Source organism: Rhincodon typus, chromosome 40 (assembly GCF_021869965.1).
Source record: "Rhincodon typus isolate 14 chromosome 40, sRhiTyp1.1, whole genome shotgun sequence".
Taxonomy (NCBI): Eukaryota; Metazoa; Chordata; class Chondrichthyes; order Orectolobiformes; family Rhincodontidae; genus Rhincodon; species Rhincodon typus.
This window is the reverse complement of record NC_063371.1, coordinates 14,856,202-14,881,605: the sequence shown is the minus strand read 5'-3', so window position 1 is coordinate 14,881,605 and position 25,404 is coordinate 14,856,202. Positions and strand designations below refer to the sequence as shown.

The 25,404-nt window shown below is 46.1% G+C and overlaps 1 protein-coding gene across 1 annotated transcript; it reads right to left on the bottom strand.

Annotated features, from left to right (window-relative positions):
• Positions 1–6,121: 6,121 nt before the first annotated feature.
• fgf17 (fibroblast growth factor 17) lies at positions 6,122–20,246 on the bottom strand. Its single transcript, XM_048618756.1, has 4 exons — positions 20,200–20,246; positions 13,128–13,333; positions 9,019–9,125; positions 6,122–6,415 (listed from the first exon to the last, which is right to left on the bottom strand). The coding sequence occupies exons 1-4, from the start codon at positions 20,244–20,246 to the stop codon at positions 6,122–6,124; spliced, it is 654 nt and encodes a 217-aa protein (XP_048474713.1).
• Between the last annotated feature and the right edge of the window lie 5,158 nt (positions 20,247–25,404).

The following is a 25,404-nucleotide window of genomic DNA, read 5'->3' as shown; positions in this document are numbered from 1 at the left end:
TTGACTAGTGATCCAGAGATCCAGGTGAATGCTCTGAGGACGTAAAGTCATGGAGCTGTACAGCATGGAAATAGACTTTCAGTCTAGGTCTAAGGAAGGGTCACCGGACCTGAAACGTTAACTCTGATTTTTTCTTCACAGATGCTCTCACCTTAATATTTCCCCTATGCCCCTCTAGTTTTGGACTTCTCTACCCTGGGGGAAAAAAACCTTGCCTATTCACCCTATCCATGACCCTCATGATTTTATAAAGGTCTGTAAGGTCACCCCTCAGCCTCCGACACTCCGGGGAGAAAAGCCTCAGCCTATTCAGCCTCTCCCTGTAGCTCAAACCCCCCCAACCCTGGCAACATCCTTGTAAACCTTTTCTGAACCCTTTCAAGTTTCACACATTCTTCCGTTAGCTGGGAGACCAGAATTGAATGCAACATTCCAAAAGTGACTTAACCTATATCCTGTACAGCCGCAACATGACCTCTCAACCCCTATACATCCAAGCACTGACCAATAAAGACAAGCGTACCAAGCGTGTTCTTCACTATCCCATCTACCTGCGACCCCACTTACCCTAAACCTGCATTCCAAGGTCACTTTGTTCAGCAACACTCCCCAGGACCTTATCATTGAGTGTATAAGTCCTGCCCTGATTTGCCTTTCCAAAATGCAGCACCTCACTTCTATCTAAATTAAACTCCATCTGCCCCTCCTCGGCCCGTTGGTTCATCTGATCAAGGTCCCATTGTACCCATCTTCGCTGCCCAGTACACCTCCAATTTTGGTGTCATCTGCAAACTTACTAACCATGCTTTCTATGTTCACATCAAAATCGTTTATATAAATGATGAAAAGCAGTGAACCCAGCACCGATCCTGGTGGTACACCGCTGGTCACAGGCCTCCAGTCTGAAACGCAATCCTCCACCACCACCCGCTGTCTCCTATCTTCAAGCCAGTTCTGTATCCAAATGGTTAGTTCTCCCTGTATTCCATGTGATCTAACCTCGCTAACCAGTCTACCACAAGGAACCTTGTCAAATGCCTTACTGAAGTCCATATCGATCACGTCCACCGCTCTGCCCTCATCAATCCTCTTTGTCACTCCTTCAAAAAACTCAATTAAGTTAGCGAGATGCGATTTCCCACGCACAAAGTCATGTTGACTATCACGAATCAGTCCTTTCCAAATAGATGGAAATCCTGTCCCTCAGGATTCCCCCCAACAATGTGCCCACCACCGATGTCAGGATCACTGGTCTATAGTTCCCTGCCCTTTCCTTACCACCTTTCTTAAATAGTGGCACCACATTAGCTGGCCTCCAGTCTTCCGGCACCTCACCTGTGGCTAAAGCCTATCGAATTCTCTTAGTCTTTTTGAGAAGGAAATCTTCCATGCATCCATGGTCTGGCCTACATGTGACTCCATACTCACAGCAAGGTTGTTGACTCCTATCTGTTGTCTGAAATGATTGACCAAACACTCCATTGTATCAAACTGCTGCAGAAAAGTCTGAGCCAGACAGAGCACACAGGCTCCAGACAGTGGCCTACCACGTTCGCAAAAGCCAAAAGAAATCAGCGATAAACGTTGGTCTTGCCTGTGATACATACATCACCTGAAAAAAATTAAAAGTTTGGTTAACATCCCCATGTTGGGGTCAGCAGAGAGAAGTGAGTGGCTGGTGAATGTTTCATGTTTTCGTGAAGACTGAACTGAATGAGAGAGCAGCTCTGAGTTCACATGGTGCTCCATGTGGAAATGCCAGGAAACATTGTGTTCCCTGGATCACCCCATGTACAGGGAACACCATCGACTGTAGGAACTGCACCTCTGGATTTGGCAGCTTGAGCAACATCCGCCAACCCTGCACTGAGAATGAGGGCTCCACAGGGAGGATTTATAAAGATGTGGTCACCCCATAACTTACAACAAAGTGTTTAATCGATCATTCCAGGGAGCAGACAGGAACAACTACCTTGCTGTGAGTCTGCAGTCCTGTGTGGGTCAGATCGTACATGGTTGGAAGATTTCCTTCTGAAAAGGACCAAAGTGAATTCAATAGGCTATGATCAAAACGGGTGGTGTTTTGTGGCCAGCATCGCTGAGATTTTTTTTAATGTCCGATTTATTGATTAGTCAAATTTAAATTGCACCAACTGGCATGTTGGGATTTGAGTAAAAGTCTTGAGCCTCTTATAGACCAAAGGGCTGCTCTGTCACGCAAGAGGGAGAGAGAGAGAGAGAGGAGGTGGACTGGAGGTGAGCTTAATGTGATGGGGGACACGTCAAGAAGAGGGAAGATGTTGAGAAGGAGGCTCCTTCATGGGAACCTCAGCTGGTGCAGAAATTGAACCCAAGCTGTTGGCATCACTCTGCATTGCAAACCACAGCCCAGCGAACTGTCTGCAGAGAGAGAGGAAATCAAGAACAAATAGGCAGACAGAGACAACCTTCCAGAGCGTTTCTCACTGTCCAGCTTGTGTTTAGTTCTGAATACTTGAGAGAGCAGTGGTTAAATGGGGAGTGCAGGCAGAACGAAGAACATGGTACAAGAGCTAACTCAGTTGTACAGGGGTGCACAAAGAAGGCTGGAACCAAAACAGAAATTGCTGGAGAAACTCAGTAGATCCGGCAGCACCTGTGGAGCGGGAAACAGAGTTAATGCTTCTGGGCTCAAAACATCAACTCTACTTTCTCCCCACAGACCTACTGCCATTTCTCCCGCAATTACTGTTTCAGATTTCCTGCATCCACAGTTCTTTGTCTTAAAAACAAAGAGTGGGTTTTGCAAGCCTGGGTTGGTTGAATTGTGATCTGTATGCTGTCCACTACAACAAACTGAAGGAACATATCAAACATAAAACATATGCAGTTAACCTGTTGCATGATTGGACAGCACTTGCTGAAGAATCTTGAGTGCGCTAATAACTGCAAGAACAATTTGGGATCATCAATCAAGCTTCTAATGTTAAACTAGCAAGAAGCGACATATGCAATGTCCCATTCCCTGTGGACTATGGCTATATGTTGAATGCTTGTTCCTTTTTGGAATTACCCACAAACTTGGGGAGTCTTTGATTCTCTGTTGCTTGCTTCATGATGACCCCTGTGCTAATCTGAGTCCACTTGTTGAATCAGCTTCCTTTCCTCCTGTTGTATAAATTGTTGTGATCATTTCAAATTTGGCATTCTTGTATCTGTCCTGATGAGTGACAGATGAAAACTTTTGGCAGTGTACCTCTCTTCTTGGAGATCTGAAATATGACTGACTATAGATTCTCCAGGCACTGAAGACCAATCTTTTGTGTTTCCATTTTCTGTGAACAATCAGTTTATTCCACAGAATCATGTTGAAGAATTGGTAAAAAGGCTGTTTGACCTGACTGGGGTGAATGGATACAGATACCATGTCCAGGAATACAGCCAGCTCTCTTTTCAAGATAGAAAAGATCGATCTTTTCTAGAAAGGCTGGGCTAGTGGAGGGTTTAGAAAAGTTACAAGAATTCAATTGGGTAAAGACAGAGTAACCATTTCAACCAGTGGGGTTTTAAAAGGGATGGGGGCATGAAAATTGAAGCCAAGTTATTCAGAGGTTATATTAGATTTTTTTTTGCACAATGGGCACCAGAAATCAACAACATCAAAATGTCGTGGGTCACTGAAGAGGTTCCAAACCTGAGACTGACAGACATTTTGTTGGTTACCTGTATTGGGATATTGTGTTCAAACAGGTACACACCAGCTGTCATCAACGTGCATAGTGGGACTGGCTTGAATGGTCTCCTCATATGTCCTGTGTCGGGGGCTAAGTGTGTCACTCTCCAGGGTGGGCTAGCCTTCTGTCGCCCGATGGAACAGAGGGTGGTGTATGGAATGAGCTGCCAGAGGAAGTGGTGGAGGCTGGTACAATGACAACATTTAAAAGGCATCTGGATGGGTACATGAATAGGAAGGGTTTAGAGGGATATGGGCCAAATGCTGGCAAATGGGACTAAATTAATTTAGGATATGTGGTCGGCGTGAATGAGTTAGACTGAAGTTTCTGTGCTGTACAGCTCTACGGTTCTATCTGGGCTCATAAATGGCATCTCCCTGTTCTGCTAATTATCCGTTCTGTCTGACCATTCATTTCAATCAATGGGGGAGCTCCAAATGGTGAAGATGAGCTAACTGTGACTTGTTGCTGACTAAGAGTGGGAAATCTTAAGTAAGATAAATGACTGAGTCTCTCAATTGCCCCACTCTATTGAGTTTGGGACAAATCTCTTCAGTTGCACTCCATCTTGTCTTCCCTCAGACTGCTTCCCTACACTCTGTGTGATACTGTCCTGATTTGCAAAATTAAAGAAGGCGACTACAGTTGTAACTGGGATGAAAGTCACTTGTGGAATGTGATGTCATGTTTCTCCCACTCCACTCCCAGTCTAATTCCTGTTCCATGTCCATTCAACTATCCCCTTGGTGTGTAGGGGAAAGTGAGCCGCTCCCAATCCAGACTGGAACACTTGCCTGTGGACAGGATTGGATTGAGTTTGCTGTCCTGATGCTTAAACATCCTTCGATGGGCAAGCTGCTCGTTTATTCATTTCCATGTCATCATGGAAGGTTGTTCAGAGCATCCTTAGTGTGTGTACAGAGACAAATGGCTGGAGATTCCGCTGCTCCTTTTGATAGGTTTTATTACAGCTCCCCTCAATCAGTTTCACCCACTGAGGAAGCTGCTGGTACACATTCACCTTGGAAAAGGAACCTTCCGGCCCATTTTCTTCCCTGGCAGGTGTTTCATTCTTACACATCCTGGTTCTGTTTCTGCATTTGTCTTCCCCCAGCACCAGGCCCTTCCCCCCAGGAGACAGGTTTTGGAGCCTGTTCACGGCACTGGTTCCTCACCTTCCAACTCTCAAAGTATCCTCAAGACACGGCATGCTATTAGATTGTGTTCTAGCTTACTGTGGCGTTGTGCCATTCAAGAAACAAAGAACTTGTGTTCTGTTGCGACCCTCATGACCTCAGGAGGTATCTCACAGCTTGAGAAGTGAGGAGCTCCCAGACAGGGCATTGAGACTGATGGCTACTTTTTGACAACATTGCCTGAGAGATAAATCATTTCCCAGGACCCAGGGAAGAAGTCTCTGGCTCCTCTTCGAAATAGTGTCATAAAATTAGAGAGCCACACAGCATGGAAACAAACCTTTTGCTCCAACCAGTCCATGCCGACCCCGATCTAAACTCGCCCCACCTGCCTGCGCCTTGGCCCATGTCCCTCCAAACATTTCTTATTCACATACTTATCCAAATGTCTTTTAAACGTTGTACTGTACCCACATCCACCACTTCCTCAGGAAGTTCATTCCACACACAAATCACTCTCTGTGTAAAAAAAAATTGCCCCCCATGTTTTTTTTAAATCTTTCTCCTCTCACCTTAAAAATGTGCCCCCTTGTCTTGAAATCCCCCATCCTAGGGAAAAGACACCTGCCATTCAACTTATTTGCACCCTGCATGATTTTATAAACCTCGATAAGGTCAGCCCTCAACCGGTTACACTCCTACATCCCGGCCTTTCCATGCTGTCGCTGTAGTGTTAATGTCCAGCCTGAGGGAAGATTCCTTAATGTCTCCTTTGAGAGACACCGCCTCCTACAGTTCTTAACCAGGAACATCAATCCAAGATGAATGTGGTATCTGGAATGGGACTGAACTTTCTAACTCAGAGGCAACAGTACACCACATGCTTGATTCGCATGTCTACAGCTGGATATTCTTCGGAATGCTGCCATTCGCAAACAGCTCCCGAACGATTGTAATGTGCTGCGGGGATTGTCCTGAGGACATACAAAGAACGACACAACTCCAAGTGCTTTCTTTATTTGTCTGATCAGCTTCCGAACTCATTCGCCATCGATGAGCTGGAACACACAAGTCCTTGACATTTCCACCCTAGCACACATGGAATAGCCTTTTGTTCTCAGGAGCTCGTCTCTTTCGTTTTATTCAATCATTTTTTTGTCACTTTTTTCTTTATCTTGAAAAACCTGCGTGCGTTCCACCGTCTACCCATTAAAAACCAAGTGTAAAAAAATAAAACATCTCATTTAAAAAATATTGACAGTCACTCCTGGTCTAGGTCCGGTGCCTTCTGGGCAAGCGGGTTCGCTGGGTCCTTTTGGTGTTGGGGTAATTTATAAACTCAAAGTGCCTTTGCCTGTCCCAGTTTGGAAAGAGTGGCTCTCCTTTGAAGAGTCTTTTCATGAAGTGGACTTCTCTCTGATTCTGCCTGGTCTTTGTGGCCTTCCTGGGCTGCCCTTTCCTGGTGAAGGCCATGTACCACCCGCTGTATTTGGTGTTCCTCAGCGCTGTGTAGTTATTCTCCAGCAGTATTTCTGTGAAGATGCAGTCCTTCCCCTTTCCAACCAGCTGGAGCAAAGACAAAAGAATAAACACTACAGTTTAAAATGTAAGGTCACGTTTCCCCCTTCAATGGAAGCGAGCAGAATTTTTACTCCCTGCCCTGAGCTCCACCCCTAGGGAGCACATTCTGCTGCCTCCCACCGCCAACTTTTTAAAGTGCAGCCATTCATTTTGCTGGAGAAACCGCGAGACTATCTGCGGCGCAGCGAGATCCCAAAGTCAGGGGAGAAAAAGACAAATCCTGTCTTTTGCATTGATATAGCACCGTTAGGAGGCTCCCTAGGCAGTACACAGGTCTGATGTTTGGACCTGAGACACGCGAGAAGATACTGGAACAGGCTATTCGAACCTGGGTCAAATTGGAGCGACTTACAAGAGGAGATCGAGGTGGAGAGAGACTGAGAGAGGAAATTCCAGAACTGAAGGAACTGACATTGGGAAGCATGACAGCCAATGGTGGAGTATTATGAAGTGAGCACGGTGAGAGGTCGGAATTGCAGGATTGCAGAGCTATTGGTCTGTTACATAGCTGAGGTGGGTCTTAGACATCAGGAGAAAGAGGATACGGGGTTAGAAGCTCAACTGAGAAATAACTGATGAGAAATTGATTCAAGTTCAGGTGGTGGCTGCAAAGTAGGTGGAAACATCCCAAAGACTAGAGAGCAGAGTTGGTGGTGAGGACAGAAGACAAACACTAGCTTCATTGGAATCAGTGATCAACGTCTGGGACTGTAACCTTCAGCAATGGGAAGGCTCCACCTACATCCCTGGAAATGTTCAACCAGAAATTCAAACCACTACATGCAAAGTTTGTAGCTCCCCTCACACATTCCTCTCCATAGCAAGGTGTAGCACAGTAAAAATGGCACTCAGCATCCTGGCCATTGCCTGGAGAACGTCTCCACTCATGTTCTATTTGCTAATGCGACATTGTGATGTGATTCCCTGTTGTCACCCATTTCCTTTTGAGCTCCTGGTTTCTGGAGAGTAACCCCTTCTGGTTTTGATGGGAAGCCTCTCCAAAGCACTGTGAAGCTCTTGCTAAGTCGGAAAAAGTACACAGAATCATAGAATGCCTACAGTGTGGAAACAGGCCCTTCAGGCCGACAAGTCAACACCGACCCTCTGAGCATCCCACCCAGCCCCTATCCCCCTGCCCTTTCCCTGTAACCCACCTGACCTACACATCCCTGAACACTACGGGACAATTAAACATGGCCAATCCACTCTAACCTGCCCATCTTTGGACTGTAGGAGGAAACTGGAGCACCCGGAGGAAACCCACGCAGACACAGGGAGAATGTGCAAACTCCGCACAGACAGTTGCCTGAGACTGGAATCGAACCCAGGTCCTTGGCGCTGTGAGGCAGCAGTGTTAATGTTGCTGATCTTATCTTTAATAGTGGGGTGCCTGGTCAGCCAAATAAAGATGGTCATTTCAGGTGGATAATTGGAAATGATCACATGGCCACCATCTCGACGGCAGATTCTCTCATCGCTACCATATCGCTGCTTATGGGAGTCTGCTGGATGTGAACTGGTTCCTGCATTTCTCACATTATAACGTCGGCACGATTTCAAAAGTATTTTGTCGGTTGTAAAATGATGTGGGATGTCATGGAGTCATGAGAGGTGCTTTGGAAATGCAAGTCTTTTAGGGGCTGCCAATATGATTACTCAAATGATGATATGGAATAGATTCTACAACTTAGAATGAAGCCATTCAGCCTATTCTGCTTGTTCTGGCTCTTTGAAGGAGTTTTCTAACCAGATTCTACTCATAGCCCTGTCATTCTTTAAGTACTTATCCAATTTGGCTTTGGAGATCACATCAATACAGTGATGAAGGTTTCCAATCCAAAACGTCAACTTTCCTGCTCCTCTGATGCTGCCTGACCTGCTGTGTTCCTCCCACTCCACACTGTATTGACTCTGACTCCAACAGCTGCAGTTCTTGCTATCTCCTTGGTTCTGGCGATTACAACCGAGTCTCTTTCCACCACCTTTCAGCAGTGCATTCCAGATCAAACCACATGTCTGCCTTTCCTCACTCCTGAAATCAAAATCTGCGTCAAAAGGCTGAAAGTGTACGAGGAAGGTGAGAGGAGAGAGATTTAAAAAAGACATGAGGGACAAATCTTTTACACAGAGGGTGGTTCATGTGTGGAATGGACTTCCTGAGAAAGTGGTGGATGCAGGTACAATTACAACGTTTAAAGGACATTGGGATGGATATATGAATGGGAAAGGTTTGGAGGGATATAGGCCAGGAGCAGGCTGGTTGTCTGGTTTGGGATTATGTTCAGCACGGACTGGTTGGACCGACGGGTCTGTTTCTGTGCCGTATGACTCTACGATTTTGCAGAACTTATAGGCATGTCAGACCAGAAAGGGTAAGGTTTTGCATGATGGTGCAGAATTGTTACAATTGGGAGAAATGAGCGGGAATGGCTCAGAATTTATTCTAAGCGTTAATGTGTTTCACTTTGATGTTAGGGTTAATTCCAAGGGTGTTTGACTCAGTTTCCTCAAACCTCATGGGTGTGACACCGTATATAACCCCCCTTCCTCCCCCTATTACAGACGCCTATCTTTGCCTGGCCACTTACTTTTCCCACAAGCTTTCCCCTTCGGTTCATGCAAATGTAGTGTCCGGTCTCTGCTCCCCGAATCCTCACTCGGCTGTCGAATGTGTCCGTCTCCACCAGCAATTTCGCTGAAAGAAAAGGGATCGTCCGTTAAAATCATGGTCTTCCTCAAAGAGCGGGTGGACCCACATCTGCTGCGGAATGGAGCGTAATCGGGGGTCTCGTTGGTAAGCGGGAGTTCCATCTTAATTTGGGAGTGGTCTCGCGAGTGTCACTAGCAACACCATCATCTATTATCCATCCTTAACTGCCCCTAAATCGCGTGCCTTGCCAGGCCACTTCAGAATCAACCATGTTACTATCGATTTGTATCAAATGTAGGCCAGACCGAGTAAGGAAGGCAGGTTTCCTCCCCTGAAGGGCATGAGTGAAACAGATGGGTTTTCACATCAATCAATGACAATTTCACAGTCACTGTTTCATTTCCAGATGAATTGAGTTTAAATTCCACCATCTGCTGTGCTGGGACTCGAACCTGTCTCCTCAGAACACGAGCAGAGGTCTCGGAATGATTGCCGCAGTTTTTTTTGACGTTTTTGCTGAGCCGTCACCTTCACCGAATACAATCCTGTCGGTCACGGGAATAAGTTGGGTCTTTCCCCAATCTCTTTCAGTTTCGCAGAACGTTCACACGCAAAGTTTCCCGACTTCCCCATAAAGAGGGAGTCCCATTCTGCAGGGAATTGGGAACCTTCCCATCATTCCAAATTAAAACCGTGTCATTCTGTAAATAAACACCCAAACGGGGGGCTGAAACTGGCACCCAGCTCACGTCTGGGTATCTGTTCCAGGCAAAATATTGCAGACGAGGCTGGAGACACTCAGCACCCGTGCAGGAAGAGACTGAGCTAATGTTCTGAAGGAGAGTCACATCAGTCTCAAAATGTTCTCTTTCTCTCTCTCTGTCTCTCTCTCTCCCCTTGTGCTGCCAGACCTGTTGAGTTTCACCTGCATTCCCTGTCTTTGGCCCAGTTATCTGTTATAAAAACCGTTCAAATCCCTCAATTCGATTCCAGCCTATATCTGTTGTTCTCCGTACAAATCCCTCGATTCAGCACCAGTGTGTAATTTACTTCTGGCGAACTGTTATTCAATAAATAAATTCCCTGAATCCCTCAATTAGGTCTAAAATTTGGACTCGCTCCCAGTTATCTATTATTCGACACAAACTCCCCCAGCTGACTGAGTAGCTTCCAACCTGTATCTCACTTCTGGATATCTATTATCGTGTACATAAACCGCTCCGAACCCTTCGATCAGATTCCAGTTGTTAACTCATTCCTGGGTATCTGTTTATCGATACATAAGAACCTCCCCTGAACCCTTCGGTAACTCACTCCGAGCTGTCTGTTATTCTGTGTGGACCCTTGCCAAATCCTTGGTTAGATTCCATCCCTGCGTACCTCTTTTTCCATGTTTAGACAGTCGAAATGTTGGGGCTGAGAGCAGAAACTGGGTCTGGGCTGGAGGTTTTGTCAAGGTCTAATTATCAAGAAACAAAGAACAGAGGATGCTGGGAAATCTGAAACAAAAACTCAGGAAAGGTCACTGGGCCCGAAACGGTAACTCTAATTTCTCCTCACAGATGTTGCCAGATCTGCTGAGTTTCTCCAGGGCTTTTCTGCATGTGCCTAACAGTGACCGGGTATAGAGAACATAGAACATACAGCACAGGAACTGGCCCTTCGGCCCACCATGTTGTGTCAAACATGACTCCAAATTAAACTAATCCCTTCTGCCCCCTCTTCGTCCATATCCCTCCATTCCTTGCATATTCATGTGTTTATCTACAAGTCCCTTAAATGCCCCTATTGTATCTGCCTCCACCACCACCCCTGGCAGTGCTTTCCAGACTCCTACCACTCTGTGTAAAGAAAACTTGCCCCTCACGTCTCCTTTAAACTTTCTCCCTCTCACCTTAAATGCATGCTGTCCAGTATTAGACATTTCAATTCTGGGAAAAAGATTCTGACTGTCAATGCGATCTGTGCATCTCATCATTTTAGAGACTTCTATCAAGTCTCCCCTCAGCCTGCCCTGCTCCAGAGAAAACAACCCGAGTTTTTATAGCCTCTTCTAATAGCTCATACCCTCTAATCCAGGCAGTATCCTGGTAAACCTCTTCTGCACCCTCTCCAAAGCCTCCACATCCTTCTGATAATGTGGCGACCAGAATTGAACACAATGCTCCAATTGTGGCCTAACCAAAATCTTATAAAGCTGCAACATGACATCCTGACTCTTGTACTGACTTCCCCGACCAATAAAAGGAAGCATGCCACACGCCTTCTTTACCACCCCATCTACTGGTGGGGCCACTTTCAGGGAGCTATAGACTTGAACCCCAAGATCCTGCTGAACATCAGTGTTGTTCAGAGTCCTGCCATTAACCATGTACTTTTCCTTAACACAAAGTGCAGCACCTCACACTTCCCCAGATTAAACTCCATCTGCTATTTCTCCACCTGTATCTGCAACTGACCTATATCCCACTGAATCCTTTGACAAGCTTCTACACTATCCACAACTCCGCCAATTTTATCATCTGCAAACTTACTAACCCTCCCATCTACATGTTCATCCAAGTCATTTATATATATCACAAACAGGAGAGGTCCTAGTACAGATCCCTGCGGAATACCACTAGTTACAGACCTCCAGCCTGTAAAACACCCTTCCACAACTACCCTCTGCCTCTGTGCACAAGCCAATTCTCAATCTACACGGCCAAGTCACTGTGGATCCCATGCATCTTAATCTTCTGGATAAGCCTACCATGAGGGACTTTGTCGAGACCCTTAGTAAAATCCATGTAAATAACATCGACTGTTCTACCCTCGTCGATCACCTTCGTCACCTCCTCGAAAAATTCAATCAAGTTAGTAAGACATGACCTGCCCTGCACAAAGCCACGCTGACTGTCCCTAATTAGGCCGTGCTTTTCCAAATGCACGTAAATCCTATCCCCGATCAGTCTCTCCAACAGCTTCCCAAACACGGATGTAAGACTTACCGGTCTGTAGTTTCCTGTGTTATCTGTATTTCCCTTTTTGAACAGAGGAACATTAGCTACTCGCCAGCCCTCTGGGACCTCTCCAGTGGCGAGCGAGGACACAAAGATTTTGGTCAAGGCGCCAGCAATCTCTTCCTACCTCTCTGAATAACCTGAAGTAGATACCTTCGGGCCCTGGGGACTTATCCACCCTAATGTTCTTCAGGAGATCCAACACCACTTCTTCCTTGATCTCAAAATGCCGCAGCATATTAGCATACTCCACACAAATTTCACCATCCTCCATATACTTCTCCTGGGTGAATACTGATGCCTTGAGTGGTTCTACCTTCTCTCTTGTCATCCTAGTATCTATAGAATCTTGGAATTCTCTGTAACCCTGCTTTACAAGGTCATTTCATGGCCCTTTCTTGCTCTCCTAATTCCCTGCTTGAGTTCTTCCCTCCTTTCTTTATGTTCCTGACGGGGCGTGTCCGATTTTAGCTTCCTCGACCTTTCATATGCTGCTTTTTCCCTTTTGACTAAATTCACAACCTCCCTCGCTATCCACGGATCCCTTTACCTTGCCATCCTTGTCCTTCCTTCTAACTGGAACATGCCAGCCCTGAACTCTCATCAGCAGGTCTTTAAACAGTGCCCAATATTGACACAATTTGCCCTCTGCCAATTTAGTACCTTGCCACAAAAGGTCCTGACTTATCCTCGTTCAGGGCTATCTTAAAACTTAAGGAGTTGTGATCACTGTTTGCAGTGGATTGAGGAAAATGCAGGGAGCGGTGAGACTACAGTGTTATTCCCACATGCAGAGCCTGTTTTAAAGCAATGAGGCTTCTTAATGAGTAAGCAAAGTCTATAAACAACTGAACTGGTTCCCTTCCCAGTGTAGTTGGTCCTGCAGTGCCTGGAGAAGGCGATGAGATACAAATTCGGTCACCTCCAGCGGTCACGTTCCACTGTGAGTGATCAGCCAGTTACCCAATCATCCCCATTCTGGGCAAGGCTAGTGGGATAACTGCACACAGCCAATAGTAACAGGGGGACAAGCCGTATTCCTTACCGTACTTACTCCCGTCTTCTGCTGTAGCGTTGATTCTCTTGCCGAGGATCTGGACATGCTTCCCACTGGTGCGGCTGTACAACTGGTAGACACGGATATGGCGTCGGCTCAGCTGGTCACTGTTTCGGGCGTGGTCCCTCACATGCTGATTAAAATTAGGAGACGATTCATTCTCCCCCTTTTGTTTACAAAGGGAGAAATAAAATCAATTTGCTTTTGCAATTGTGCCAGGGCCCAGTGATCTGGGCCGTGTGTTAGCGCTCACCCCTGGAGGTGACCTGAAGCACCCCCTTCCTCCTGAATCCCAGGATATCACAAATATTGGCATGTCTATCTACCCATCGTCCTGTCATTCCTCAGCCACCAGTCATACAGCACGGAAACAGACTCTTCGGCCCAACCAGTCTGTGCTGACCATCATCCCAAACTAAACTAAACCCACCTGCCTGCCTCTGGCCCATATCCCTCCAAAACTTTCCTATGCATGTACTTATCCAAATGTCTTTTAAATATTGTAACTGTATCCATATCCACCACTTCCTCAGGAATTTCATTCCACACACAAACCACCCTCTGTATAAAAACATTGCCCCTCATGTCTTTTTTAAATCGTTCCCCTCTCACCTCAAACATATGCCCCCTCGTCTCAACATCCACAACCCCAGTAAAAACACACCTGCCATTCATCTTATCTATGCCCCTCATGATCTTATAAAACTCTATAAGGTCACCCTTCAACCTCCTACGCTCTGAGGAAAAAAGCCCCAGCCTCTCCTTAGAACACAAACCCTCCAGTCCTGGTAAAATTCTCCCCACAATGTTTCTAACACAAAGAGGCAAAAGTGCCCAAATTAAAATAGAAAGTCACTTAGCGGGACTGAAGTTAAGTATTGATGAGAGAAATATTTCATCTCACATTCTTTTGGGATTCCTTGACCTGACCTGATGAGTGCAATTTGAAAAGCCAATCTCTTCCTTCAGAAATCATCGAACAGAAACACAGTTTTTAACGTGTCAACGACACCCTGGATTTTGCTCGTGGAGATCAGTGTTTAATTCCTGGAGAATCCAGCAACCCCAAGGATCCCAGGTGATGTTCTCACAACTTGTGGGCGAAACCAGGAAAAGGAACAGCGTTAAGCATGAGGACAACTTGCAGGAACACAGCCTGGTGTTCATCCCAAAGGCCACATACTAAGGTCACTGAGTTCAGACACGTGGCTGAAAGTCATGAAAGTTTCAATGAGGCGTTTAAAAGCTGAGAGAAGGAATGAACTTCTATTTATGTCATGTCTTTCTCATCCTTATAGAGTCTCAAAGTGTTTCACTCAGCCAAGCACTTGTGAAATGTCGTGGCTAATATCCTTCACTCTGTAGGAGACCGTGGGAAGGCAGCCTCATGTCAGTGAAATCTGACCTACCAGCCTTGTTAGGAAAGGTGAAAAATCCAATTCGGGAAAGGGCAAAGTCATACAGCACAGAGACAGACCCTTCAGCCCAACCAGTCTGTGATGACCGCGCTCCCAAACTAAACTAGTCCCGCCTGCCTGCTCCTGGCCCATATCGCTCCAAACTGGCCAGGGGTGTTGGTGGATCCATGCTGATACCTTCTTTGTAGGCTGGAGCCTGCTCCAGAGCTTTAGAAACCACGCACAGAGCTGTACAGCACAGAAACAGACCCTTTGGCCCAACTCGTCCATGCTGACCAATATCCTAAATTAATCTAGTCCCATTTGCCAGCATTTGGCCCATATCTCTCTGAATCCTTCCTTTTCATAAACATATCCAGGTGCCTTTTAAATGTTGTAATTGTACCAGCTTCCTCCACTTCCTCTGGCAGCTCATTCCACACACGCACCACCCTCTGTGTGAAAAAGTTGCCCCTCAGGTCCCTTTTAAATATTTCCCCTCTCACCTTAATATTTCCCCTATGCCCCTGTAGTTTTGGACTCCTCTACCCTGGGGGAAAAAAACCTTGCCTATTCACCCTATCCATGACCCTCATGATTTTATAAAGGTCTGTAAGGTCACCCCTCAGCCTCCGACACTCCAGGGAGAAAAGCCTCAGCCTCATCAGCCTCTCCCTTTAGATCAAACCCTCCAAGCCTGGCAACATCCTTGTAAATCTTTTCTGAACGCTTTCCAGTTTCACAACATCCTACCCATAGCTGGGAGACCAGAATTGAACATAATATTCCAAAAGTAACTTAACCACTGTCCTGTACAGCCACAACATGACTCCCAACTCCTATACTCAATGCACTGACCAATAAAGGCAAGCGTACCAAACACCTTCTTCACTATCCTGTCTCCCTGTGACTCCACTTTCAAGGAACTATGAACCTGCACTCCAAGGTCTGTTTGCTCAGCAACACTCCCCAGGACCTTACCATTAAGTGTATAAGTCCTGCCCTGGTTTACCTTTCCAAAATGCAGCACCTCACATTTGTCTAAATTAAACTCTATCTGCCACTCCTCGGCCCTTTGGCCCATCTGATCAAGATTCCATTGTGCTCTAAGGTAACCTTCTTCGCTGCCCACTACACCTCCAATTTTGGTGTCATCTGCAAACTTACTAACCATACCTCCTATGTTCACATCCAACTCATTTATATAAATGACGAAAAGCAGTGGACCCAGCACCAATCCTTGTGGCACACCGCTGGTCACAGGCCTCCAGTCTGAAAAGCAACCCTCCACCTCCACCCTCTGTCTCCTACCTTCAAGCCAATTTTGTATCCACTGGCTAGCTCCCTGAATTCCATGTGATCTAACCTTGCTAACCTTGGAACTGTGTTGAATGCCTTATTGAAGTCCATACAGACAACATTTACCGCTCTGCCCTCATCAATGCTCTTTGTCACCTCTTCAAAAAACTCAATCAAGTTAGTGAGACACGATTTCCCACGCACAAAACCATGTTGACTATCCCTAATCAGTCCTTGCCTTTCCAAATACCTGTAAATCCTGTCCCTCAGGATTCCCTCCAACAACTTACCCAGTAATCTCACCGGTCTATAGCTCCCTGGCTTTTCCTTATAGTCTTTCTTAAATAATCGCACCACGTTAGTCAACCTCCCGTCTCCTGGCACCTCAGCCACATGTTGGAGGGATGGCTAGTTCCTGCCCACAGCTGGGGACACTGTTTGAGTTGGGCGTCAGCTAGAGTTTCCCATTGGTCAAGGGTTTATGTTGAGGACTTTGACATCTCTTGACAGTATCCTGCATCATCAAAAGGACAGGAAGCTACTCTGGGGTAACTCTGGAAATTAAAGATAGCATTTGTATAATAGTCAGCTGAAAAGATTAAGATGTCCGATACGTTTGGGGAGAGATAGGAATTAGGAAAGGTCAGAGGTCACTTGTAAGATTAGCTTGCTGTTGACTGTCATTCAGAAGAGTGAGCATATGAGATCGAGGTGGGACTGGGGAGGGATAGCGACTAAAACTAACACACACCGTTTAAGAGGTCACCCATTTGAGTCAGAGGTGAGGTGCATTTTTCTCTCTCACAGAGGGTTCTTAAAGGGTGACATGCTGTTTGCCAGAAGGGAGTGGAGACTGGCCCTTTAAATGTATTCAAGATGAATTGTCGATTGATAAGAGACTCCAAGGCTATGGAGGCGGGGTGGGGTTGACAGGTAGATTGAACTGAGACCATAAGCAGATCAGTAATGGAATGGCACAGCAGACCTGAGGGGCCAAATGGCCTCCTCCTGCTGATAGAACATCGAACAGTACAGCACAAGAACAGGCCCTTCGGCCCACAATGTTGTACCAAACATAATGCCAAATTAAATTCATCCCTTCCGCCCACCCTTGGTCCATATCCCTCCATTCTTTGCATATTGTTGTGCTTGTCTAAAAGCCCTTTAAATGCCCCTATTGTATCTGCCCCCACCACCACCCCCCGGCAGTGTGTTCCACACTCCGACCACTCTCTCCGTAAAAAAAAAACTTGCCCCTCACATCTCCTTTGAACTTTCCCCCTCTCACTTATTTTTTTCCCCTTTATTCATTCATGGGATGAGGGGGTGCTGGCTAGGACCAGCATTTATTACCCATCCCTAATTGCCCAGAGGGCAGTTAAGAGTCAATCACATTGCTGTGGGTCTGGGGTCACATGTAGGCCAGACCAGGTAAGGATGGCAGTTTTCCTTCCCTAAAGGGCATTGGTGAACCAGATGGGTTTTTCCTGACAATCAACAATTCTTAGTTCCAGATATTTTTTATTGAATTCAAATTCCACCATCTGCTGCAGTGGGATTCAAACCTGGGTCCCCAGAACATTATCTGGGTCTCTGGATTAATAGTCCAGCGATAATACCACTAGGCCATTGCCTCCACCTTAAATGCATACTCCCCCTAGTATGAGACATGCTCCTACATCTATGTGACAAACCTTGAATCAGAGCTCCTCTTGATACAGGCTAACTGTCTATATCATGTATCCTTGGGATCTTGCCATTATTCCAACTTGAGCACGAGCCCAAACCAGGGAAGCTACTTGTGGAGGAAAATTATCAGCCATTTCTGAAACAGCAAGATCCCAAGACAGCACTGAGGTCAACATTGACCAACAGACCATTTTCCAACTTGTATTGTCTGCGTAATTTCTTTATAAGAAAGAATTTTCTTTGTTTGTTTTCATTTGTCCATGGGATAATTGTGTTTGGTAGACCAATATTTATTACCCATCCCTACATGAGAGTTAAAGTGAACTGTTTTGTGGCTCAGAGTCACAGACTTCCTTGGCTAAAGCCAGCAAATAATTCCAGACTTTATTTGCAATGAATTGAAATGTCACCAAATGCTGTGGTAGGATTTGAACCCACGTCCTCAGATCACGAGCCTGTGGTTCTGAAACAGAAACGGAAATTGCTGGAGAAACCCAACAGGGCTGGCAGTGAGAAAGCAGCGTTAATGTTTTGGATCCAGTGATCCTTCCTGAGAACCTGGGGGTCCAGTGTGTGAGTAGCACAGTGACATTACCACTACAACAGCATCTGCCCTCATATTCCCGAAACATAACTGAGACTTTACCTCAAAAAGATTTCAAGTGATTGAAAGCTCTTTGGGATTTTCGAAGGCCATGAAAAAGTGCTATATAAATGCAGGTTATCTCTCTGTCTATCTCTGTATCAATCATGTTTCAATCTATCTTTGAACATGCCACCAGGGCACTGTCAGCAGATTCAGTTTAAAACGAGCTGAGATCAGCCCAGGAGGGTCCCTCTGGAGGTCTTCCCCCCTGGTGGTCTGCAGGACAGTAACAGGAAGCTCTCCTTGTCATGCTATCCATTACCTTTGCTATTTTTATCACACAGGGCAAAAAAAAAACAGGTCCCTCCTCCAGTAGCATTTATTCCATCACCCTAACTGAACCAAGACTCCATCTCTGCTCCTGTCAACATAAATATTCCCAGATTCCATTCGGCACACTCACCGGGAGGCCTGAGGCTGAAGCGGGAGTGTCCCAGTCGCTGACACATGAGTTTCATACCCATGGCTACCATCTTTAACTCTCAGCCAGGCTCACAAAAGCCAACACAGTTCATTGCCGTTTTCGTTTTGTTTAAAGCTTCTTCTTCCTACATTGAACAGCCAAGGTGAACTGAAGTCGGAAAGGTTTTCTGGAATAAGTCATATTGGGGGAACAGAGGGATATCGGGATGTTTGTCCACAGATCCCTGAAAGTGGCAGGACAGGTTTAATAGTGTAGTTAAGGAGGAATACGGGACACTTGCCTTTATGGGACGTGGCACAGACTGGAAGAGCAGGGAGATGGTGTTAGAGTTGTACCAGCCACTCCAGCTGGAGTACTTCTGTCCAAGTGCTGGGAAGTGCAGGCAGTGGAGATAGGCTGGTGCACACTAAAATGGGCTGAAGGGCCTCTTCTGTGCTGTATGATTCGAAGACCCTTGAACAGTACTGAGCAGTAACCTGCTGGAACTGATGACCATATTGGCTTCTCAAAAGCTCTATTGGCCCAGTGGACGTTTCGGAGCAGCGTTACTCCAGTGTGGGAGACGTTGCAGCCCCTTCTGACCATGGCAACGTGAAATGTTGCTATTCCACGCTGCCAGGGAACTCTCTAGGACCTGCTTCGTTGGAGAAACGTGCCTCCATTTGTGATGACTTTGTTGAAGTTCACAGGCTGATGTCCCATAGCAGAGGATGCCCAGCACATGACCCCACGATGTGCGGTGGTGTTTGGGGGACCAGTCTCAGACAGCATGGCATCGTTGAGAAACCAGTCATAACATCAGAATCCTTTTTTATTCAGTCATTGAGTTCAAGTTCAGCATGGTTCAATAGAAAAGTGAACAGACATTTTGGTGCTGAGTTGGTCAGAACGGAGAGGTGTCTCTCAGTTTTACAGGCTGAGGTACCACACTGCCACCTCTGGTGGGAGGGTGTGATGACGACATGACATGTTTACATTGCATCTGCCATTGTCAATGGGGACAGAGGAATTCAGGAAGGAAAAATTTGCACTGAAGTGTCTTTCTAATCTTGACAACAGCAAGTTTATCGAGAGGGAAGGTGTCACTGTGGTCTCTGTACCTCCAGAGTCATTTGTTACACTCACACACTGAACTGTCAGGACACCTCCAGATCCTGTTTGTCTCCCTGTCGCATCTGTCACGTTTTCAACTTCTCCTTTCCCGGGGCATGAGCAATGCTCTCCAAACCAGCATTTATTGCCCGTCCCTAGCTGCCCACGAGGAAAGAATGTTGATCCACCTCTGCGAACTGCTGCAGTCCTGTGGTAGGGCACAGCCGCAGAACTGTCAGTGAGTCCCAGGATACCGACCCCGGCAAAAGGAAAAGAACAAACTTTTTCTGAAGAAGGCCTGAAACGTCAGCCTTCCTGCTCCTCTGATGCTGCTTGGCCTGCTGTGTTCATCCAGCTCTACACCTTGTTATCTCAGATTCTCCAGCATCGGCAGTTCCTACTATCTCAGAACAAACTTGTATTTATGTAACACTTTCACAACCATTACCAAAGCTCCTTCCAGCCACTAAAGTACTTCCTGAGGTGTACATGCTGTTGTAATGTAGGAGATTCAAGAGCCAATGCATGCACAGCAAGATCCCACTAAACAGCAATGCCATCTTGACTGGAGAATCTATAATCATGCTGTTAGCTGGGGATAAATATGAATCAGAGGACATTCAGAGAGCTCCCCTTCTTCTCTCCTTCCAGTGCCCCGGATCCTCAAGGTAACAGAGACCAGGAACACCTCCTCAGGACTGGCTGCTGCCAAAACATAGGACAGCAAACTCAGGGTGACATATGTTTTTCCAACTTGAGATTGCTGTTGCGGCTGGCCAGGCCCTATTCACTGCTTAGGCCCTTACAAACAGATTGTAATGGGTGTTCTTGTCCCTGTGGCAGAGATGAGCCCCAGTGGTGTTGGGTCAGGACTGGATATGGCTAACTGAGCACTTGGATTGGTGATGGGGATGGTGTTCCCATCACAGAGTTAAACCTGTCTTCCTCAACCTCACAAAATGAGTGGTTGAGCACTTGAAATGTCCTAACAGGCAAGGTTATGAGCCCAGTGGCACTCATGTAGATTTAGAGTAGTTTTCTGTCAGTGCCAGTTCCAAAGACCCCTTCTGTCCTGTGTTTCTGCAGTCAGCAATCTGACAGGATATTCTCTCGTGTAGACCGTACCCTGTATCAGCGGCCACAGGGGGGACACACAGGCTCGGTTTGTACATGGTGTGTCAGGGTGGTGTGAGTGTGCGGCTATATGAATGGGTGGTGGAGCTGACTGTAGGAAGTGAATGGCTTCCCGCAGCTCCTTCTTTGTATGTCTGAATGGCACATCCCAACAGTTGTGCCTTCAGAGCAGAATGCAAGGGTTTGGCGATATCACAGTGACTTTGGACATAATTACCTCATGTACAGTGTGACAGCTTTGCCTCAGTAGGTGTGCAATCCTAAGACTGCATACTGATGTAGAAAGACCCTGAAGTGAGAATATTGAAGGATGCCACTTGGGCCTAACAATGCAGGTCAATGTTTGTCAGCAAGCACACTGTCCTAATCACATTTACCCACTCTTACCCCACCTCACCCCTCTTCTTCCACCGATTTAAGATCGCTAAACACTCTGGATTAATTTCCTAGATACCACGGCAGAAAAATACTCAGCCACCTCATTCAAAATAATTAATGGTTGCTATCCTTCTTTAATCGCATCTATTACTTGGTTGTAAAAACAGTGGAAACGGAATGAAATGGGGCTTTTTGACTGAGCGGGGTCAGGTTCAAATGATGTAAACTTCCAGGGTTGAGGTATCAATCCCAATTGCTCCCCAGTCTAATCTGCAATGTTGCCATCGCTCCTTCCTGCCTGGTGTAGTGTGTGAAGAGTATTGTCCTATCCTATCTTACATCCTGCCTACATTCAGCATCTACTCTCACACACCAGGAGGCTTGGTGGTAATGTTAATCCTACCCTAGCAAGGGACTGAGAGTAAAGATGTTTTAATTCATTCTTCTCAACCCGTTTCCGATTTAAAAAAAAACACAAATGAAACTGAAACAAAAAGAGACGGGAGATCTGGATCAAAAGGATTCATGTCTTAAAGGCTCAGATCGAATCCTGTACCTGTCCCCGCCAACACTGACCTAAAACTAGCAACACAACCAGAGAATTCCACAGCTTTGGAGCAGGGATGTCGCTTTTGTAAAATGCACAGCCGCTCTCGCTAATTTTAGCCTTTTGCCCAGAGATAAGTGTTAACTTGGTGTCGGATACTGAAACTATTTATATCAGGACTAAAAAAAGCTTCTCATGATGAATTTACAACACAGGTTAGCACTGAGGTTATTCTGGGTGGGGGGTGGTTATAGAGGGAGGAGGTGGGGAACTCAATCTGAGTGAACCCCCCTCCTCCCTTCCCCGGTAGGGGAGGCCAGTTAACCCTTTAAAAGCTTCAGGCTCATTTTTAATTCCTTATTTTTGTTCTGCTTCCAGGAGCCTTGTCATCATCAGGAGTGTGTCTCCTGTCTGTCTAGTGGCATTGTGTGAAACTCAGCGGGACTGTTAGGAAGCTGGATGTGATTCTCAGCAGAACCAGAAAGCATGCCATCCGAACCGTGCATCCTGGTCCCACACACTCCTTGCAACAGGAATTAGCACGGGGAGCTGATTGATTCCCTCCTGACATCAGCTGTAAGAGCTGCCCTGTTCAGCTGATGCCAGCTCCGCAAGAAGCATGTCTGATTTAGGAATCTGATTTAGCTCAGTCGAGTACACTCTCAGCTAGCTCTGTGCTCGAAGTTATGGCTCTAAGCCGCATTCAAAAGACAGACGTCCACCCTCTATCTGACACAGGATGGTACCATACCTCGACAGCTCTGTCTTTAGGAGACGTTAATCTCGGGTGCCTGTCAATCTTCTCAAATAGGAAGAAAAGATCCCATGGCACTCTTTGGAAGAGACACGGGGTTTTATCCTAGACTCCTGGCCAATATTAATTCCCCCCAACCAACATTCACAAAAACAGATTACCGGGTCATTAGCACATTTCTGTTTATGAGGAGCTTGCTGTGAGCAAATTGGCTGCTGCATCTCCTGCACTAAAACAGAACACCTTCAAAAATACATCATTGGCTACAGAAAAGCTGAGGACAGGAAAGGTGCAATTTCCTTCTTGACAGTTCTCTGCATCTACCGTGTGAATGTTTGGACCAAACCAGAAATCTTTCAAATGATCAGTCAGGAGTAACAGAGGACTGGGATTTTCAGTTGGCCATTTCCATCCAGTAGCTCACCATATCACAGAGCACCCAGCCCCCTGAAATATTCCGAGATATTATTTGAGAATGCAGTCGTGTCAGCCATTCGAAAGACAACAAACTCGGAATGCCTCATTGAGTTTAGAAGGAAGAACTGGCTTTCTGTAGTTCCTTCCACAACCTCTGGATGTCCTGAATTGTCCTTCAGCCAATGCAAACAGTTACTTCTTATTCACTCTGTCAAAAGTCATAATTATTTTAAATCACTCCATTAATCTTACTCATAATCTTTTCTGCTCTAAGGAGTGCAATCCCGCCTCCTCCAGTTCTCTTCACATAATCCCAAGCATTCCTTTGCTCCCACAGAAAGCTCCCTGCAGGTAAAGTGGAACTGTGTGAATGTTTTCCGTCTCTCTCCCTTTACCGCTCCACTCTATCCTTGTGGGTGACGCAGTGTGTACCATTGACCAGAAAAAGTACCACAAATTAAAAAAACAGACACCATCAGTCAGGTAAAAGTGTCAAAAGCCCTGATAATTCAATCAACAAATGCATAACCTGATTACTTTGCTCACTAGTGCAACAAAGATATGAACTCACTGCGAATCTTAACATTGTCGACAGAGGAATCTCGTTATCAGTAAATCACTTGGTCAGTTGAAGTCCATTCCTCTGGGATTTTCTCAGTGTGTGGTTCAGTCGGGAGCACGTCTGCCTCTTAATCGAGTCACCAGCCAAATCCCCAATCAGAGCCTGGAGTGCATTCAGCAGAGCAGAGTGCTGTACTGCCAAGGTGCTGTCTTGTGTTAAACTGATAACTCCACCTGCCCTCCCTTGTAGACTCAGAGGATCCCATGACACTATTTAATGAAGCATAGCAGAGTTCTCATCTTGGTGGTACAAGATGACATCTCAATGAACGTCACTTAATAATCGACCTGGTCGTTTATCATGATGCTGTTTGTGGGATCTGGCTGTGCCACTTTTCCTGCATGACAACAATGATTACTCTTCCAGTAGCACCTAATTTCCTATGAAGCATTTATAACATCCCTGTGTCAGCGTCGGTTTCCTCCAGGTGCTCCGGTTTCCTCCCACAGTCCAAAGACGTGCAGGCTAGGGTGGAGTGGCCAGGGGAAATGCAGAGAGATAGGGTGTGGGGGGCGGGGGGGTGGGGTTGGGTCTAGCTGAGATGCTATTCGATGGTGTGGACTTGATGGGCCGAATGGCCTGCTTCCACATTGTAGGGATTCTACAATTCTATGATAGTATTCACAAAATAATGAGTTTTACCCTGAAAGCACCTCAGATGCATTTTGACCAATCCCTTAGCCTTCTAACTGATCATTGTCATCCACTTTGTTTTCTAAGTTTGAAGTTAGCTTGTCATTCACTTTGTGCCTGTCTGTTCTGAGCTGACTCTGAGTAATTTTGTCGGTTCACTTTAGCATTACTCAACAGCCAGCATTCTATATTTTGAGAGCAGTTTATGCATGTTGTTTTGGCATACTGGGGAATTGGTACCATCAACTTCCCAACAGTTCCTGCTCGGAAACTTCCACCCCCACCTCACCCCCACCCCATTACACAGTTGGTGATGGTCTTTTAATGAGCTGCTTCAATGCACATCCACAGATGTACCTTCAGCTGAAGATTGATACAGAGGTGTGCAGTGACCAGCAATTTCTAATCACACTGCATCCAACTGTCCTACCCATGGAAGAAGTCACACAGCGACTCTAAGGGCTGATCAATATCATATTCTACCATCAGCCAACGTTCACATTACTCCTGAACAGAAAGCATGGAAAAAGAAACTGGTTAGTTTCACAAACTTGCAACCTCCATCTCCTGATATAATAAAGGCATGGGAACATGTCCAACTCACAGTTCTCCTCCAAGCACCCCCCACACACACACACATACACACACACTCTCACACACACACACACACACACACACCGCATACACACACACACACTCTCACACATACACACACACCGCATACACACACACACTCTCTCACACACACACACACACTCTCTCACACACGCACACACACACCGCATACACACGCGCACACACACACTCACTTCTTTCTCAGTTGGAAATACATTGTTCTTCCTTCACTATCACTGGGTCACTTCTCATCTTCACCAAACAGACTGCAGGGGTTCAAAAAGGCATCTGGCCACCACTTTCTCAAGGGTAACTAGGGATGGGTCAGAAACCACCTGAGAACACAACTTCAAATACAGAGTCTGAGAATATTTTTCCAGATTAAAGGCACTTTATAAATGCAAATTGTTGCTAGATGAGGAAAGTGCTTTGTATCACAGAATCATACAGGGACAGAAGAGACCCTTCAGCCCATCGTGTCTATACCACCAACAGTCCCACTTTCCTGCACCAATCCCATAGCCTTCAATGTTGTGACATTTCAAGTGCTCACCCAAGTACCTTTTCCTGCTTCAACTTCACCCCACCCTCTCTCACAGGCAGCACATTCCAGACAGC